At 38.3% G+C, this 13,322-nt stretch overlaps 1 protein-coding gene across 3 annotated transcripts in view; it reads left to right on the forward strand.

The window, feature by feature from the left end:
- Positions 1 to 13,322, forward strand: part of LOC145343927 (phosphatidylserine synthase 2) — a 41,594-nt gene that overhangs the window by 16,738 nt on the left and 11,534 nt on the right. For 2 of the 3 annotated variants that reach the window (XM_080190466.1, XM_080190464.1), the window contains exons 4-6: positions 6,451 to 6,565; positions 7,296 to 7,441; positions 9,625 to 9,810. In XM_080190466.1, the coding sequence (XP_080046592.1) occupies positions 6,451 to 6,565; positions 7,296 to 7,441; positions 9,625 to 9,810 (447 nt within the window). Of the gene's footprint in view, positions 1 to 6,450; positions 6,566 to 7,295; positions 7,442 to 9,624; positions 9,815 to 13,322 lie in introns of those variants that run through there. The other variant, XM_080190467.1, reaches the window with a different exon arrangement.

Here is a 13,322-nt window from a genome sequence, read left to right on the forward strand (position 1 = left end):
TTTATCCAGGAACTGTATTGTAGGATAGATCTAGATTTATTGATTCTATCTTTAGAAAGAAGAGAGACAAGATTGTCTGCTAACAGTTAACTTCACAAAAGAAGAGTTCTATACATCATTTATAAGAATTACAGTTTACGGGTTTGTACTGATTACCTCATTTGAAAGGAGAGCGAGCCCTAGTGAATAATGTGTTATAGCAATGGCTGAGTTGATGGCAGCCCCAACTGTTATACTATGACTTTGCATGGTTTAAGAGAATATTGAAAAAATTGATTGGAAGATTCAAAGGGTATTTGTCCTGATTATTGACCCATATTATTCCTGATACTCTTGGTGAATGCTGAATGTATCCTAGATTTATATCTTCACACACTGTTGGAGAATGTCAGTCTTTCTTGTCTTCAATAATTGCTTGGTAAGACATACCCAAAACATTCTTCATTGTTCAAAACCCAGACAGTGGAAAGGAAGGTTGCCTCTGTGTGTGGAAGATCAAAATATGATGCTGATTTGTGACAAAGAAGGGAAATAGGGAAGAAGGGAGGGCTCTGGCTAGCTTGGCACAAATTATTTTAAATCTCATGTGATTGCCAATGCCCCTCTGATTTACCTAGGTGAAACAGGGGGTGATTAATAAGCCTGATGTGTGGCATTGATTATTGGCACGTGCATCAAAGTAGATGGAATATTTCAAGCTGTCCTCTGTAAGTCCTTTCCCATGCTGAATGTAGATGCTCAGCATGTGGCTGATGAGAAAACTAAGAATTGGAATAGCATTATCGGAAAACACTGTATGAGGCAAAATTCCAAATATCTAATATTTATTGCCTAGCGTGACTAAGCTACAGAAGGGGAAACATTCACTGCTGAAATTTTGTGCCTCTTGGCTGTGGGCTTTATTGTCCAGAGTGAGAGTCAGGCAGATCTGCTGTAAAAGAATGATTGACTTGTATTTGTACATGCCTTTCAAGGCTATGGGAAGTTCCTGTGGATAATTGCTCATTGCTGAAGTTTTCTAACTGCTAAAATGTAGGAAGCGTGGCAGCCAATTTGTGAACAGCAAGATCCCACCAACACCGATGTGATAAATGCCAGATAATCAGTCTTTAACAATATGCTATACTGCAAGACATTCCTGATTTATGAACCCGCCAATTTAAGCATGGAATGTAGAAAGATATATCTCACTGTAGCTAGGATTCTGCTCATTCATATCAATTCTAAGTATCCTTGTAAGCTATTGCCTTAGCTACAGGTTGACTGATGTGAGAAATGGGATCATATTGGTTGGTGGTGTACAGGGATGGGATAAAAAGGGAGTCTCATTGGTCTAATAATTGCGTACTGAGTTTGGATGTGTGAACACTAGTAGAGTAATATGCTTGCCTCTACAGTGTCATTCCTACCTAAGAGTGCCTAATGCTTATGCTTGACGTCTGAAATTGGAAAGAATTACATCTCTTCTCACCACCACTGCTTCTCAGCACCAATGTCCCTAATTTTGAGCGCTAAAATGTATTAAACACAGGTGACTTGTTTTAAGTTGCACAGGAGTGTAACTGCACAAAATATGTGCAGTTGGTGATTGTAGTCCTGTGTTCATAGTTGGTACCAAAGTGGATAGCTGCAAAGTTGCCATCATTGTGCATGTATTTGATCAATACATCATGCGCAGTGTTGCAACATTTGAAGTATTAAGGGCTAAATTTAGCAATAATTCAATACGTTACTCACCAATATTCAGTGCACAAGATTAAAATCAGTAAAGTCAGAGTGCCAGGGACCTGAATTTGATTCCGGCCTTCAGTTCCTGTCTGTGTGGAGCTTGCACGTTTCTCCTGTGTCTATAGGGGTTTCCTCCCACAGTCTAAACATGTTGTTTAGGCGGATTGGCCAGGATAAATGACCTTTTAGTGTGTAAAGATGTGTAAATTAGGTGGATTTTCCATGATAAATGCATGAGATTACAGGCTTAGGGTAGAAGGGAGGGCCTGGGCTGGGGATGCTCTTTCGGAAAGTCGGGGCAGACTTGATGGGCTGGCTGGCCTCTTTCTGCGCTGTAGGGATTATATGGGAAATTCAATTTGTGGAACGATACTTTGTGGAACCATTTGGGGAAGAGACTATTTTAGATCTTGTTTTGGGTATTGAGACAGGGTTAATTAGTAATCTCATCATATGAGATCCCCTGGGGAGAAAGTAATTATAATTAATTCACCATAAGTTTGCGAATGACATACATAAGTTTGAAATTGGAATATTGAACTTTGGAAAATTAAAAAAATCTATAGAAAAAGATATCCAACAATGGCTTACTAAAGAATTTAAACAGTGTTAGATTTTAAGAAGAGGTTTATAATATCTCCAAGAGTAGAAAGCCTGAGGATTGGAAGAGTTTTGAATACCAACAAACGTATTGAAAAATTAATATAAATGGAGAAAATAGAGAATGAGAGTAAACTAAGCAGAAATGCAAAGAACAAATTGTAAGTTTGCACGACCGTGTAAAATTCAAGAGTGACAAAAGCAAAAGTGGGCCCCTCAGTGGCTGAGACAAAATAAATTATAATTAGTAAGAAGACAAAGAAGTTCAAAAAAGTCTTCATAGTCAAAGATACAAAGCTCACCAGAAATAGTGAGAGTAAGCAACAAAGTGATTAAGATTAGCCAAGAAAAGGTACTGTAATAATTAACAGGACTAAAACCCTCTGGGCCTGACTGCCTACAATTTAGGGTTCTAAAAACAATGGCTGCAGATACAGTGATGATCTTTCAAAATTGCTTGAATTGTGGAACGGTCCAAATAAACTGGAATGTAGCTAATGTGACATTGCTATTATAGAAAGAAGAGAAAATGGAATTGCAAACCAGTTAGCATGATTCAAATTATTGGAAAAGAGCTGACATGGCAATTACAAAATAAGAATATGATTTGGCAGTATTATCATAATATGATTAGGCAGAGTTAATGTGGTTTTATAAAAGAAAAATTATATTTGGTGATTCTATTAGAGTGTTTGCAGATGTAACAAGGAGAATAGGTCAACAGGACCCAGTGGATGCAGTCTATCTAAATTTTCAAAAGACATCTGATAAGGTGGCACACAAGCTTGTGGTACAAGACAATGGCTTGTGGAGTTGGGGATAATATATTAGCATGAATAAAAGATTGGTTAATCTGTTGTTAAAATCTCATTTTTGATTTGACAGGCTTTTAATAGTGATTTGCTACAAGGATCAGTGTTGGGGGTCTAAGCTATTTACAATCTACGTAAATGACTTGGATGAAAGGACTGAGTCTATTGTACCCAAATTGGCTGACTATATGGTGGGAAAGTAAACTGCAAAGGGGAATGAGGAATCTGTAAAAGAATGTAGACAGGTTTTAAGTGAGTGTGGGAAGTATGAGGTTATTTATTTCAATAGCTAGAATTAAAAAACAACTTTTTAAATGGTGGGAAACACTTAAATGAGAGAAACTGGGTGCCTTTTGCATACATTACAAAAATTTAACATGTAGCTACAGTAAACAATTATGTAGGCACCTTATGTGGTGACCTTTGTTGAAATGGATTTGAATACAAGGGTCAGGGAGACTTGCTGCAATTGCACAGGATTGGAGTATTATATACTGTTTTGGCTTCTCTACTCAAGAAAAAATAGATTTGCTTTGGAGAAAGGTAATGAAGATTCACTGTATTAATCCTGGGAAGAAAGAGTTGTACTATAAGGAAAAGTTGAGAAGAATGGGCCTATAATCTGCAGTCTGGTAGAATGAGAGGTGATCTCATTGAACCATCAAGATTCTGGGGGTTTGTCAGGATAAATGCTGAGGCTGTTTCTCCTGACTGGAAACTCTAGAAATAGTACTTGTAGTCTCAGGATAACAAACAGTCATTTGGGACTGATGAGCGGTTTCTTCAGAGTTGTAAATCTTTGAATTACCTACTCCAGTGAGTAGAGATTCTCAGTCTTTGAGCATATTCAGGACTGCGATTGATAAATTTTTGGACTCCAAAGAAGTTGAGGGTGAAGATCAACCTTGATCTTAAATGATAGAGCAGGCTCCAGGGACCTTATGGCCTCCTGCTTCTAATTCTTATATTCTAACCTTTACAGAAATAACTTGAAATCCAGTGTAGAATATGTGTACTGGATCAATTTGCAACTGTAAAAAGATGACTTTGACAAAATCCTCCAACACCAAACATACCCTCTGGCTTTTTACATTGTAAATCTGGTGCATGTCCAAATAGCCTCGTTTGATAATGTACCACTCTAAATTAAAAATGAGACTTTAGATTCTCATTGAAAATTGGAGGAAGTTCAACCTTGTGGTTAGTTTTAACTGACACCTCAGAAGGACCAGGAATTTCAGTTCTTTATGCAGTGGAAATTTTGCCTATCTGCTGTCAGTTATGTACCTTCTAAGTAAAATTGTGTCAATAAGAAAGATGATGGAAAATTGTGCCCCAAAACTCATTAAACAAATTGCCTATTGTACTTCCCCTCTTACAGCTCTACACAACTAGATGGAACATTTCATTGTCTTTGTAACACAATTGAAGTATTATTTTAAAATAGATAGGATAAGTGGATTTTTCTTGTTTGTTCTTGGGATGTGAGCATTGCTGACAGCAAAATAGCACTTATTGTCCATTCTCAGTTGCCCCTGAGAAGGAGGCAGTAAGCTGTCTTCTGGAACCATTGCAGTCCATGTGGTGTACTATTAGGGAGGGAGTTCCAGGATTGTGACTCAATGACAGTGAAGCAACAGCGATAATAGATTTAAGGCAGAATGGTATGTAGTTAGAAGGGGAACTTGGAGGTGCTGGTGTTCAATTTGTATGTTGACTTTGTTCTTCTAGATGGTTGAGGTCACAGGTTTGGAAAGTTTTTGAAAGAGCCTTGGTCAGTTGCTGCAGGGCATCATGGAGATGGTAAATGCACTGCTGTCACTGAGTGAGTGATACACGCTGTTGGTGGTCGAAGTGGTGAATGTTTAAGGTGGCAGATAGGCTACTGATCAAGTGGAAAGCTTTGTTTTGGGTGGTGTTGAACTTTGAGAGTTTATTGGAACTGCATTTGTCCAGACAGTGGAAAATATTTCAGTGCAGTCTTTAGTTGTACCTTGTAGATAATGAGCAGGCTTTAGCTAGCCAGGAGGCAATTACTTGCTATGGAATTCCCACACTCTGATCTACTGTTAATGATCACTCTGAGCATCCATTTGGATTCCTGGTCAGTAGTAACCCTCAGGATGTTGGAGGATTCAGTGGTAGTAATTTCATTGAATTTCAAAAAGAGATGGTTAAATTCTGTCTAGCATTTATGTGGTATAAAAATTACTTGTCACTCATCAACCCAACCCAATGTTGTCTAAGTTGCATGCAAGCACATCCTGCTCAGGTATCTAAGGAGTTATGAATGCATCTGAACACTACGATTATCAGCGACAGTTCCGACCTGTGATCATACTGTGAAGGAAGGGAAATAGATGAAGATAGTTGGGCCTAGGACATCACCCTGTGGGAGTCCTGCAATGATATCCTGGAACTGAGATAATTGACCTTCAATAACTACAACCATCTTCCGTTGTGCTAAGCATGACTCCGGACAGCAGAGAGGTTTACCCTCATTTGCATTGACTTCACTATTGCAAGGGCTTCTTGATGCCATACTTGTTTAAATGCTGCCTTAATGTCAAGGACAGTCACTCTCACCTCGCCTCTGAAATTCAGCTCTTTTGTTCATATTTGGCTCAAAGATTTCAATGAGGTGCCCTGGTGAAACCCAAAACTGAGCATGTGAGCAGGTTGTTGCAGAGTAAATGTTACTTTATAGTACTACGGACAAAGCCATCTATCATTTTGCTTGTGATTGAATGTAATCTGGAAGGGTATATGGCCTATTGGATTTGTCTGATTTCTGTAGACAGGTTGCACTTCGTTGTCATTAGCTGTATTGGAACAACTTGGCTAAGGGTATGGCTAGTTCTGTTTAGTAGGACTGACAAAATAATGAGGAGGGGAAAATGTGCTGTGATGTCTTTATTATTTCATTATTGTTAAGGCTTGCTAGGCCTTTTCAAAGGACAGTTAAGAGTCAGCCTCATTGCTGTGGGCCTTAAGTCACTGTCTTGAGTGTTGGGCAGACCAATTACAGATGGCAAATTTCTTCCCCTGAAGACCATCAGAGAATGGGTGGGTATTTACAACAATCCAGTAATTTCATGATTGTTATTGTGCCAGATTTATTGATTACATTTAAATTCCCACAGCTGCCATGGTGGGTTTGAACTCATCTTCGTAGCATTGGTGTGGGTTACTAGTCCAGTAGCATTACCACTCTGCTACTGTCCTCAGTTTATGCGCAGGTATTTAATAAAGATGGCCAGAGTGAGAAAATTCATGATTTTTATTTGACATGGTTCTATTTATCCATCAGGGGGAAAATCAAACGCATTGCTTTCCAATTCACACCATACAGCTGGGTGAAGTTTGAATGGAAACCAGCCTCAAATCTTCGCAGGTGGCTGGCAGTTTGTGGAATTATTTTCATGGTAAGAAATTGGATGTATTGCAATTAGGTTTGAATATTTATTTACAAATTTTACATTACAATATTTCAAAATAGTTTTGTATTTATTTGACACTCATGATTTGAAGGAATCGGAGTAGCTTAATGTTTCATTCACTGCTGAAAATTTGATGATTGTGAAATAATAATGACAATACAGCACATTTTTGCCCCCCGCCCCCACCATTATTTTGTTAGTCCTATGCTGTGAAGAATGGATAATCTGTGGTCATGAAGCTGGGAAATGCTTAGCTGACTGGTTACCCCAGTTAATAACCAGAAAAAAATGGTGTGAGCTTGCACCGGTGATATGGTTGAGGTCAATTTTGTGTTTTCAGACAGCAAAACATTGACTCAACGTCAAATTTTCCCCTTCTCTAACATCTGATGTAAAATGTTTCACAAGTTTCAGAGGTGCTACTTTGAAGGCTGATTTTCTGTTTGTCAACATGAGGCTTGACTTTTCAAAAAAGGGGAAAACGTGCATTTTTTTCAAGCTTTGTAATTCATGCTACTGTCTCTTTAGGATAATTGTACAAAAATAATAATGTACATTTATCATTTTAGAATCAGGAAGAAGAAATAGTTTCATTTCACGTTGCATTGTTCTGCTTTTGAAGAAAAGTACCATTGGCAATTTATTTCCTTTAGTTGCTTGCTACTTCCACAATATGCCCAACAGCTCTGAAGAGCCCTTTGTTTATGTTTTCCAGTTCTTGCTTGCAGAATTAAATACATTTTACTTGAAGTTTGTTCTCTGGATGCCACCTGAACACTACCTGGTCTTGTTACGTCTAGTCTTCTTTGTGCATGTAGGAGGTGTGGCAATGCGTGAGATTTATGACTTCATGGATGACTTGTAAGTATCTGTTTCAAACGAAAGCCCAAAGATCAACAATGTTATTTGGTTCATTCAAATAAATGCCAAACTAAGACCCTGAACTTTAACTGTTGTATGAAAGTTTATAGCTGATGTTCAGTCCTTGTGACAATGTTGCTTTCAAACATACTTTGGCATCTGAAACATGCTGCGTATATTCAGTTACTCAATGATAACCCCTCTCTTCACTATTGATTTGCCAAGTTTTCTAAAACTTACAAATTTGTTCTCATCTGCACTTGACATTTAGGACTTGCCTTTTCCCTTAGTATGTGGTATTTTTGAAAAGGACCGGACTTTGTTCTTAGCTGTCAGTGACCTCCTCCAAGTTAATATGCTCAGCATCAAGGTGCTGATCACTCTGGTGGGAAGGACATGTTCGTGTATGCCTGATATCAGACTCCGAAGGAACTGCCCCACTAAGAACTTGGTCTAAACAGGAAACTCTCAGGAGGACGGAGGAAATGGTTTAGGGATGTTCTCTAAGCATCCCTGAAGAGGTCAAACAAACCTGCCAACTCATGTTGGGAAGGCACACAAACACATTAAAAGACTTTGGGAACATGCAGAGGGAAGTCAAGACATTAGAGAGAGTGCACAAATCTCCAAGCAATTCACATATCTGACATTTTGAGCACCATCTATGCCATATGTGGCAATCTGCAAATTGCACATTGGACTTACTAGGCATTTCAAAACTCATTGAACCAGTGTGGAAGCAAATCATCTTCAATCCTGAAGGGTTACCTAAGTAAAAAAAAGACTCAATTACCATCTTGGATTCAGTTTAAGCATGATTGGAACTTTTTCACATCACTTTGCATTGTGGCTGTACCAAAGATAAACTCTACTGAAATAAGACAGCAAACTGTAATGAAACAACTCAAACCCTCATTTTTATTGCTACATTAAAGTTTCTGGTTCAGATTTGGCTTCTAATCAATAAGATCCACTTCAGGCTGGCTGTCATTCCAGACACGTTTCCAATGAGCACAGCTAAATGCGCACATAAATATCAACACCCCCCCTCCCCACCTATCATCAACTCTGCAAATTCTTACACTTATTGTTGATATTCTCTATGAAACCAGAATATAAATTTCCTTTAAACTCAGTCAAAAAATGTACTGGTAGTTAAAAGTCATTGCTAGTGGAACAATAGCATGCATGCAGTTATCTTTATCCAATGGGTTTGCCCAGTAGTAAAACTGGAAAGGCCAGATTTCAAAACTGTGTAAGTGAGAGTTTAGAAAAGCAAGATCAAGAATGCAGAGTATCTGAAACACAAAACAAAAAGTGCTATATTGCTCAGCAGGCCTGGCAGCATCGGTGGAAAGGGAAAGTTTCAGGACAATGACCCTTCGTCAAAGTTGCAAAGCTAAATGTGCTTCCTTCACAACTTGTAATCTTCCTAGTAATGGTCCGGTGGCGTGAATGGCTTGAGGTTAGCTTACTGTGACATAGTGTCTTCACTCCTTAATGGTAACCTGAAATGGACTCTGCAGTGCAACAAACGAGCATGCAGAACCAACACTCCCTTTAAGTTGCTAGTGCATGGCATGGACTGTACAATGCCATTAACAGTTACATTTCAGAGGTAACATTGCTTGTTGCGTTTTGGGAAGTAAACTTTAAATATGTTTATCTGATAGAAGGTTGGAGCAAATTCAAGTTGGTTTTCTTTGCCAGATTTAACAAATTAAATAAACTAATCAGATTGAATGGAGCAGTCCCTTGCTTATATCATGGCGTATGGCCATAAATATAGTCTTTGTTTATTTTGCAGAGCAAGTCAATATTTTGAGTGAGTTGCTTTTTTAATAGTTTTCTGCAAAACATTGTCTAGTCTAAAGAAAGTCATTGCCAGATAAGATAGCGATGAAGCAAGCACTTCTTCAAATAGAAAGTTTTGTCGGTGGGGGAAGCACTGTAGTCTCGTCACTGAGGCTGTTGAAATACTTGGTATATTTGGTGAAAAACAACTAAAGATTTGGGTGTTGTTTTCCACAGAAAAGTAACAATCCAATGTACGTCTTGAAGTCATTTCCAGTGGAATTAACCGTCCAAGTTTTGTTTCCAGTTTTCTAAATTGATTAAAGTATAATCTTCAGTCAAGCTGTCATCCATGTAGTTGATGCTGTATTATTCACTTCTTTGTACAGGAAATTCCATAAAAAACTTGGCCAGCAGGCATGGTTGGTAGCTGCAATCACAGTGACGGAGTTCCTAATTGTGCTGAAATATGACCCGTATACACTTACTCTACCAATTCCTTTCTATGTCACCCAGTGCTGGATCCTTGGATTTATACTAGTCCTGACTTGGACCATATGGCGTTTCTTTATACGGTGAGTTTTATTCATAAACTAATATATTTCTATGATTTATTAGGCCGATTAGTGTGATCAATAATTTCCCTGACCTTTGAAGTTTTAAATAAACAATTCATACACTTAAAACATTACTGAAGCATTCAGTTACATTTTTACCAGAGCTTCCTTGGCAACTTAAATATCCTGCCAGTGGTCTCAAATTAATTGTTTTCTGTATTCAGTGCTGATGAAGTTTAGATCTGTTAAGTTTATGAAAGTATTATGCAGTATGTAATCCTTCTGTGTTTTTATTTCATAGGGTTGCAGGACATTCTAACAAAGTATTTTTTCCCGTTAGGAATTCTAATTTAAAGGAATTTTCAAAGCATCCATCTTCAGAACTTATCATAGTAACCAACTTTGGACTTTTTATTTTCTCTATCTGCGATCAGATCAAAACCTAAAAGAAACTTTATACATCATTAAACCTTATTCTTGTTTACTCAGTAATTTGGTTCTTGAACTATTTTCTCTATTGTCACTTTTTCCTGTCTGAAAAATGACGACACTTGGCTCCACTTATCAACCAGAAATCTTCAGATGTCTCATTCGAGCAACCATTTATTAATAAGCCTAGACTATGAATGTCCAAAGGCTGCTTGACTGGAAACCTTCATAACAGAGCCAAGTTCTCTTACCTGAGGTGTTACTGAGTACCAATGTGATTTTTAGTTTTACACTGAGGACACTTCTTAACATTCTAACCGCTGGCCTGGATTGTGATCAGATAACTTCAGAACAAGCTAGTGATCTATCATGGGACGTTTGGCACTGTGTGGATTAATATGGCACAGCCATTGGAGGAGTTTTTAATGCCTTTTCCGAGCAAAATGAATTGTGTCCTTGCACATGAACATTTTATTGATATGTCAGTGTGGTGCTTGTAAAGTTATTTGGCACAGGGTGTTGAATTTGTTCTTCAGATGAATTAATTTATCTACCTTAATTGCTAAGGGGGAGAATATTTCTACCAATTTTCTATATAAGATGTGCAGCTGGAATCAAATTTATATGAGCATCTCAAAACTCCTATACATCCATTTGGTGAGTCCCCAAATAGTGTACATACCAATAAGATCATGTCCAAATCATGTTCTAAAATCTCTGTAGACTGATGAGATCCAATAAGGCACATGTTGTAGAAATAATGAAATGCCAGATTTCCTTAAAATAGTGGTCACTTTTGAAGTACTGGAACACACAAGTGCTTGGAAATTGAATGGGAGAAATTTGGAGACTGACATGTAAATAGAGAAAATCCTGTGAACCAGCACTGAAGAACACATTTGTGAATGCATCAACTTATATCTCTCATTGTAACTTGCCTATTTCTATTCTTGCCTCAACCCATTTGCCACTGAAATTCTCCTCTATACCTTTACCGCTTTCAAACTCAAATTTTTGTAATGCTCTTCTCACCAATCTCCCGTTCTCTATTCCCTGTACGCTACAGCCCATTTCCCAATGTGCATAATGAGTTGAGTTGGCCTTGAACAATATGATATAAAAGGAAGGTTGACCAAAAGTTTGCTCAAAGAGGTATTTTAGAGGAGCACTTAAAGAGAAGGTGAAGAGGTTTAGGAAGAGAATTCCAGAGCTTAAGGCCCAAAGGTGATGGAGTGATTCAAATTCATGATGCATGAGAGGTCGGAATGGAGAGCGTAGAGATGCTTGAGGGGTTACAGGGATACAGAGGTCATTGAGAAATTTGAAAAATTCTCTCACTCATTTAGAATGTCAACATTACTGGACCAGAAGCCACTGTAGGTCAGTGAACACAAGGATAATGGCGAGTGAGACTTGATAGCAGTTAGAATTTTGACAACAGAGCTTTTGATGAGCTTGGGTTAATGGAAAGTGAAAGATGGGAGAGCAGCCAGGCAAATGTTGGAAAAGTTGAGTAGAAAGGTAATAATGGTATTGAAGGCTTTAGCAGCAGGTGAGCTGAGATGGCATGGAAATGGATGATGCTATTCATGTTGGGGACTTTGGTGTTGCAGTGGATATGTGGTCAGAAAATCATCTTAGGGTCAGATTGGAAATCAGTGTTCCGAATGAGCTGGTTAGGTTTTAGACAGCAACGTGGGATAGAGAATGGGGTTTGGTGGATGCTGAAGATAATATTTTTGGTTTTGCCAATATTTAGTTGAGGGACATTTCTCCTCATCCGGAACTGGGTTTGGAGCAAACAGTGTGATAAATTAGATTGTGGAGGATTGAGTGAGGTTATGATAAGGTATTGTCATTGTATATGTGAAACCTGACGTGTTTTGGCTGATGTTGAGGGAAAGCATGCAAATGAGAAATAGAAGCCTTGGTGACTTCTCAAGGTAATGGTTTGAAAACCCATATCCAATCCTTGGTGATATATGTTTGCTCCCAGTATCGCAACATCTTGAAGTGGAAAAAGCGCAGCTTTGTTTAAATCCTTTCAAGGCTACAAATGTCTCATCTCGGTCACCTTTTCCCCCTGAACTCTGCATCTCTTACTCCAGCCTCATATGCATATCTCTGTAGTGTTGTTCCTTCACTGGCAGCATTCCCTTTAGCCATTGGACTCCATGCTCCTCCATCTTCTACCTAAGTTCCTCCATCTCTCCACTTCCCATTTTCTCCCTCACACAACACTTTGGTCATTTCTTTGGCTTTTTTTACTCCTCCTCTAGCTCAGTTTCTCTTTCTGTAAACAGTCTTGGAATGTTAATAATATGAAAGGCACATAATTTAAAATTCTCATTATCTTTGCAGTTGCAAATAAATTTAATGTGGGTCATACCTTTAATTTTTCCTCAAAAAACTTGTTGGTTTAAGGGAAAATAAAATTTCACTGTCTTGCTTGATACTGAGCTTACTGCTAGCTTTCCTCAGTCAAAAGTATGGTATATCCTTGGTGCCAGGTTGCCATAACTTTTAGAGGATTTAAAAAAGGAGCAAATTTGCAAAATGCTTTTGGTAATAACTGTGATGGGTACACTGTTCTTTGAGAAGAAGCAGATTCACAAGATGGTTTAAGAGCAGTATACCAGTGATGACAGACTTCAGTTTTAAGATATTATTTAAGGTAACCAGAGGGAAGATGGAGGGGGAAAAATGTTTGCACGCCAATTTATGAATAAACAGCCTGAAAAGATGATTGAAGCATTTCAATGACAACTTTCAAAAGGGAGCTGCATAAATACATGAAGAGAAATAAGAGAGTGGCTGAGTGGGACTTAATGGATAGATCTTTGAGACAGCCATCGCAAGCATCAAGGGCTGTGCCATGAGTTCTGTGTTCTTGAATTATCATAAGGCTACTGAATGTAATTGTGCTCTAAAGAACAGATTTGGCATCAGCTAAGTCGTTTTCATTCTTGGTCCAAGTACACAACTGCCTGTTTCTTGCAGTTATTGTTTTTCTAGTCACAAGAAATAGAAGCTGGAGTCAGCCACCAGGCTCTTCAGTATGATCATGACTGATCCAGTTGTTTATTAACAAATGAAATCTA

Source organism: Carcharhinus amblyrhynchos, chromosome 6 (assembly GCF_965287045.1).
Source record: "Carcharhinus amblyrhynchos chromosome 6, sCarAmb.v2.hapA, whole genome shotgun sequence".
Lineage (NCBI taxonomy): Eukaryota > Metazoa > Chordata > Chondrichthyes > Carcharhiniformes > Carcharhinidae > Carcharhinus > Carcharhinus amblyrhynchos.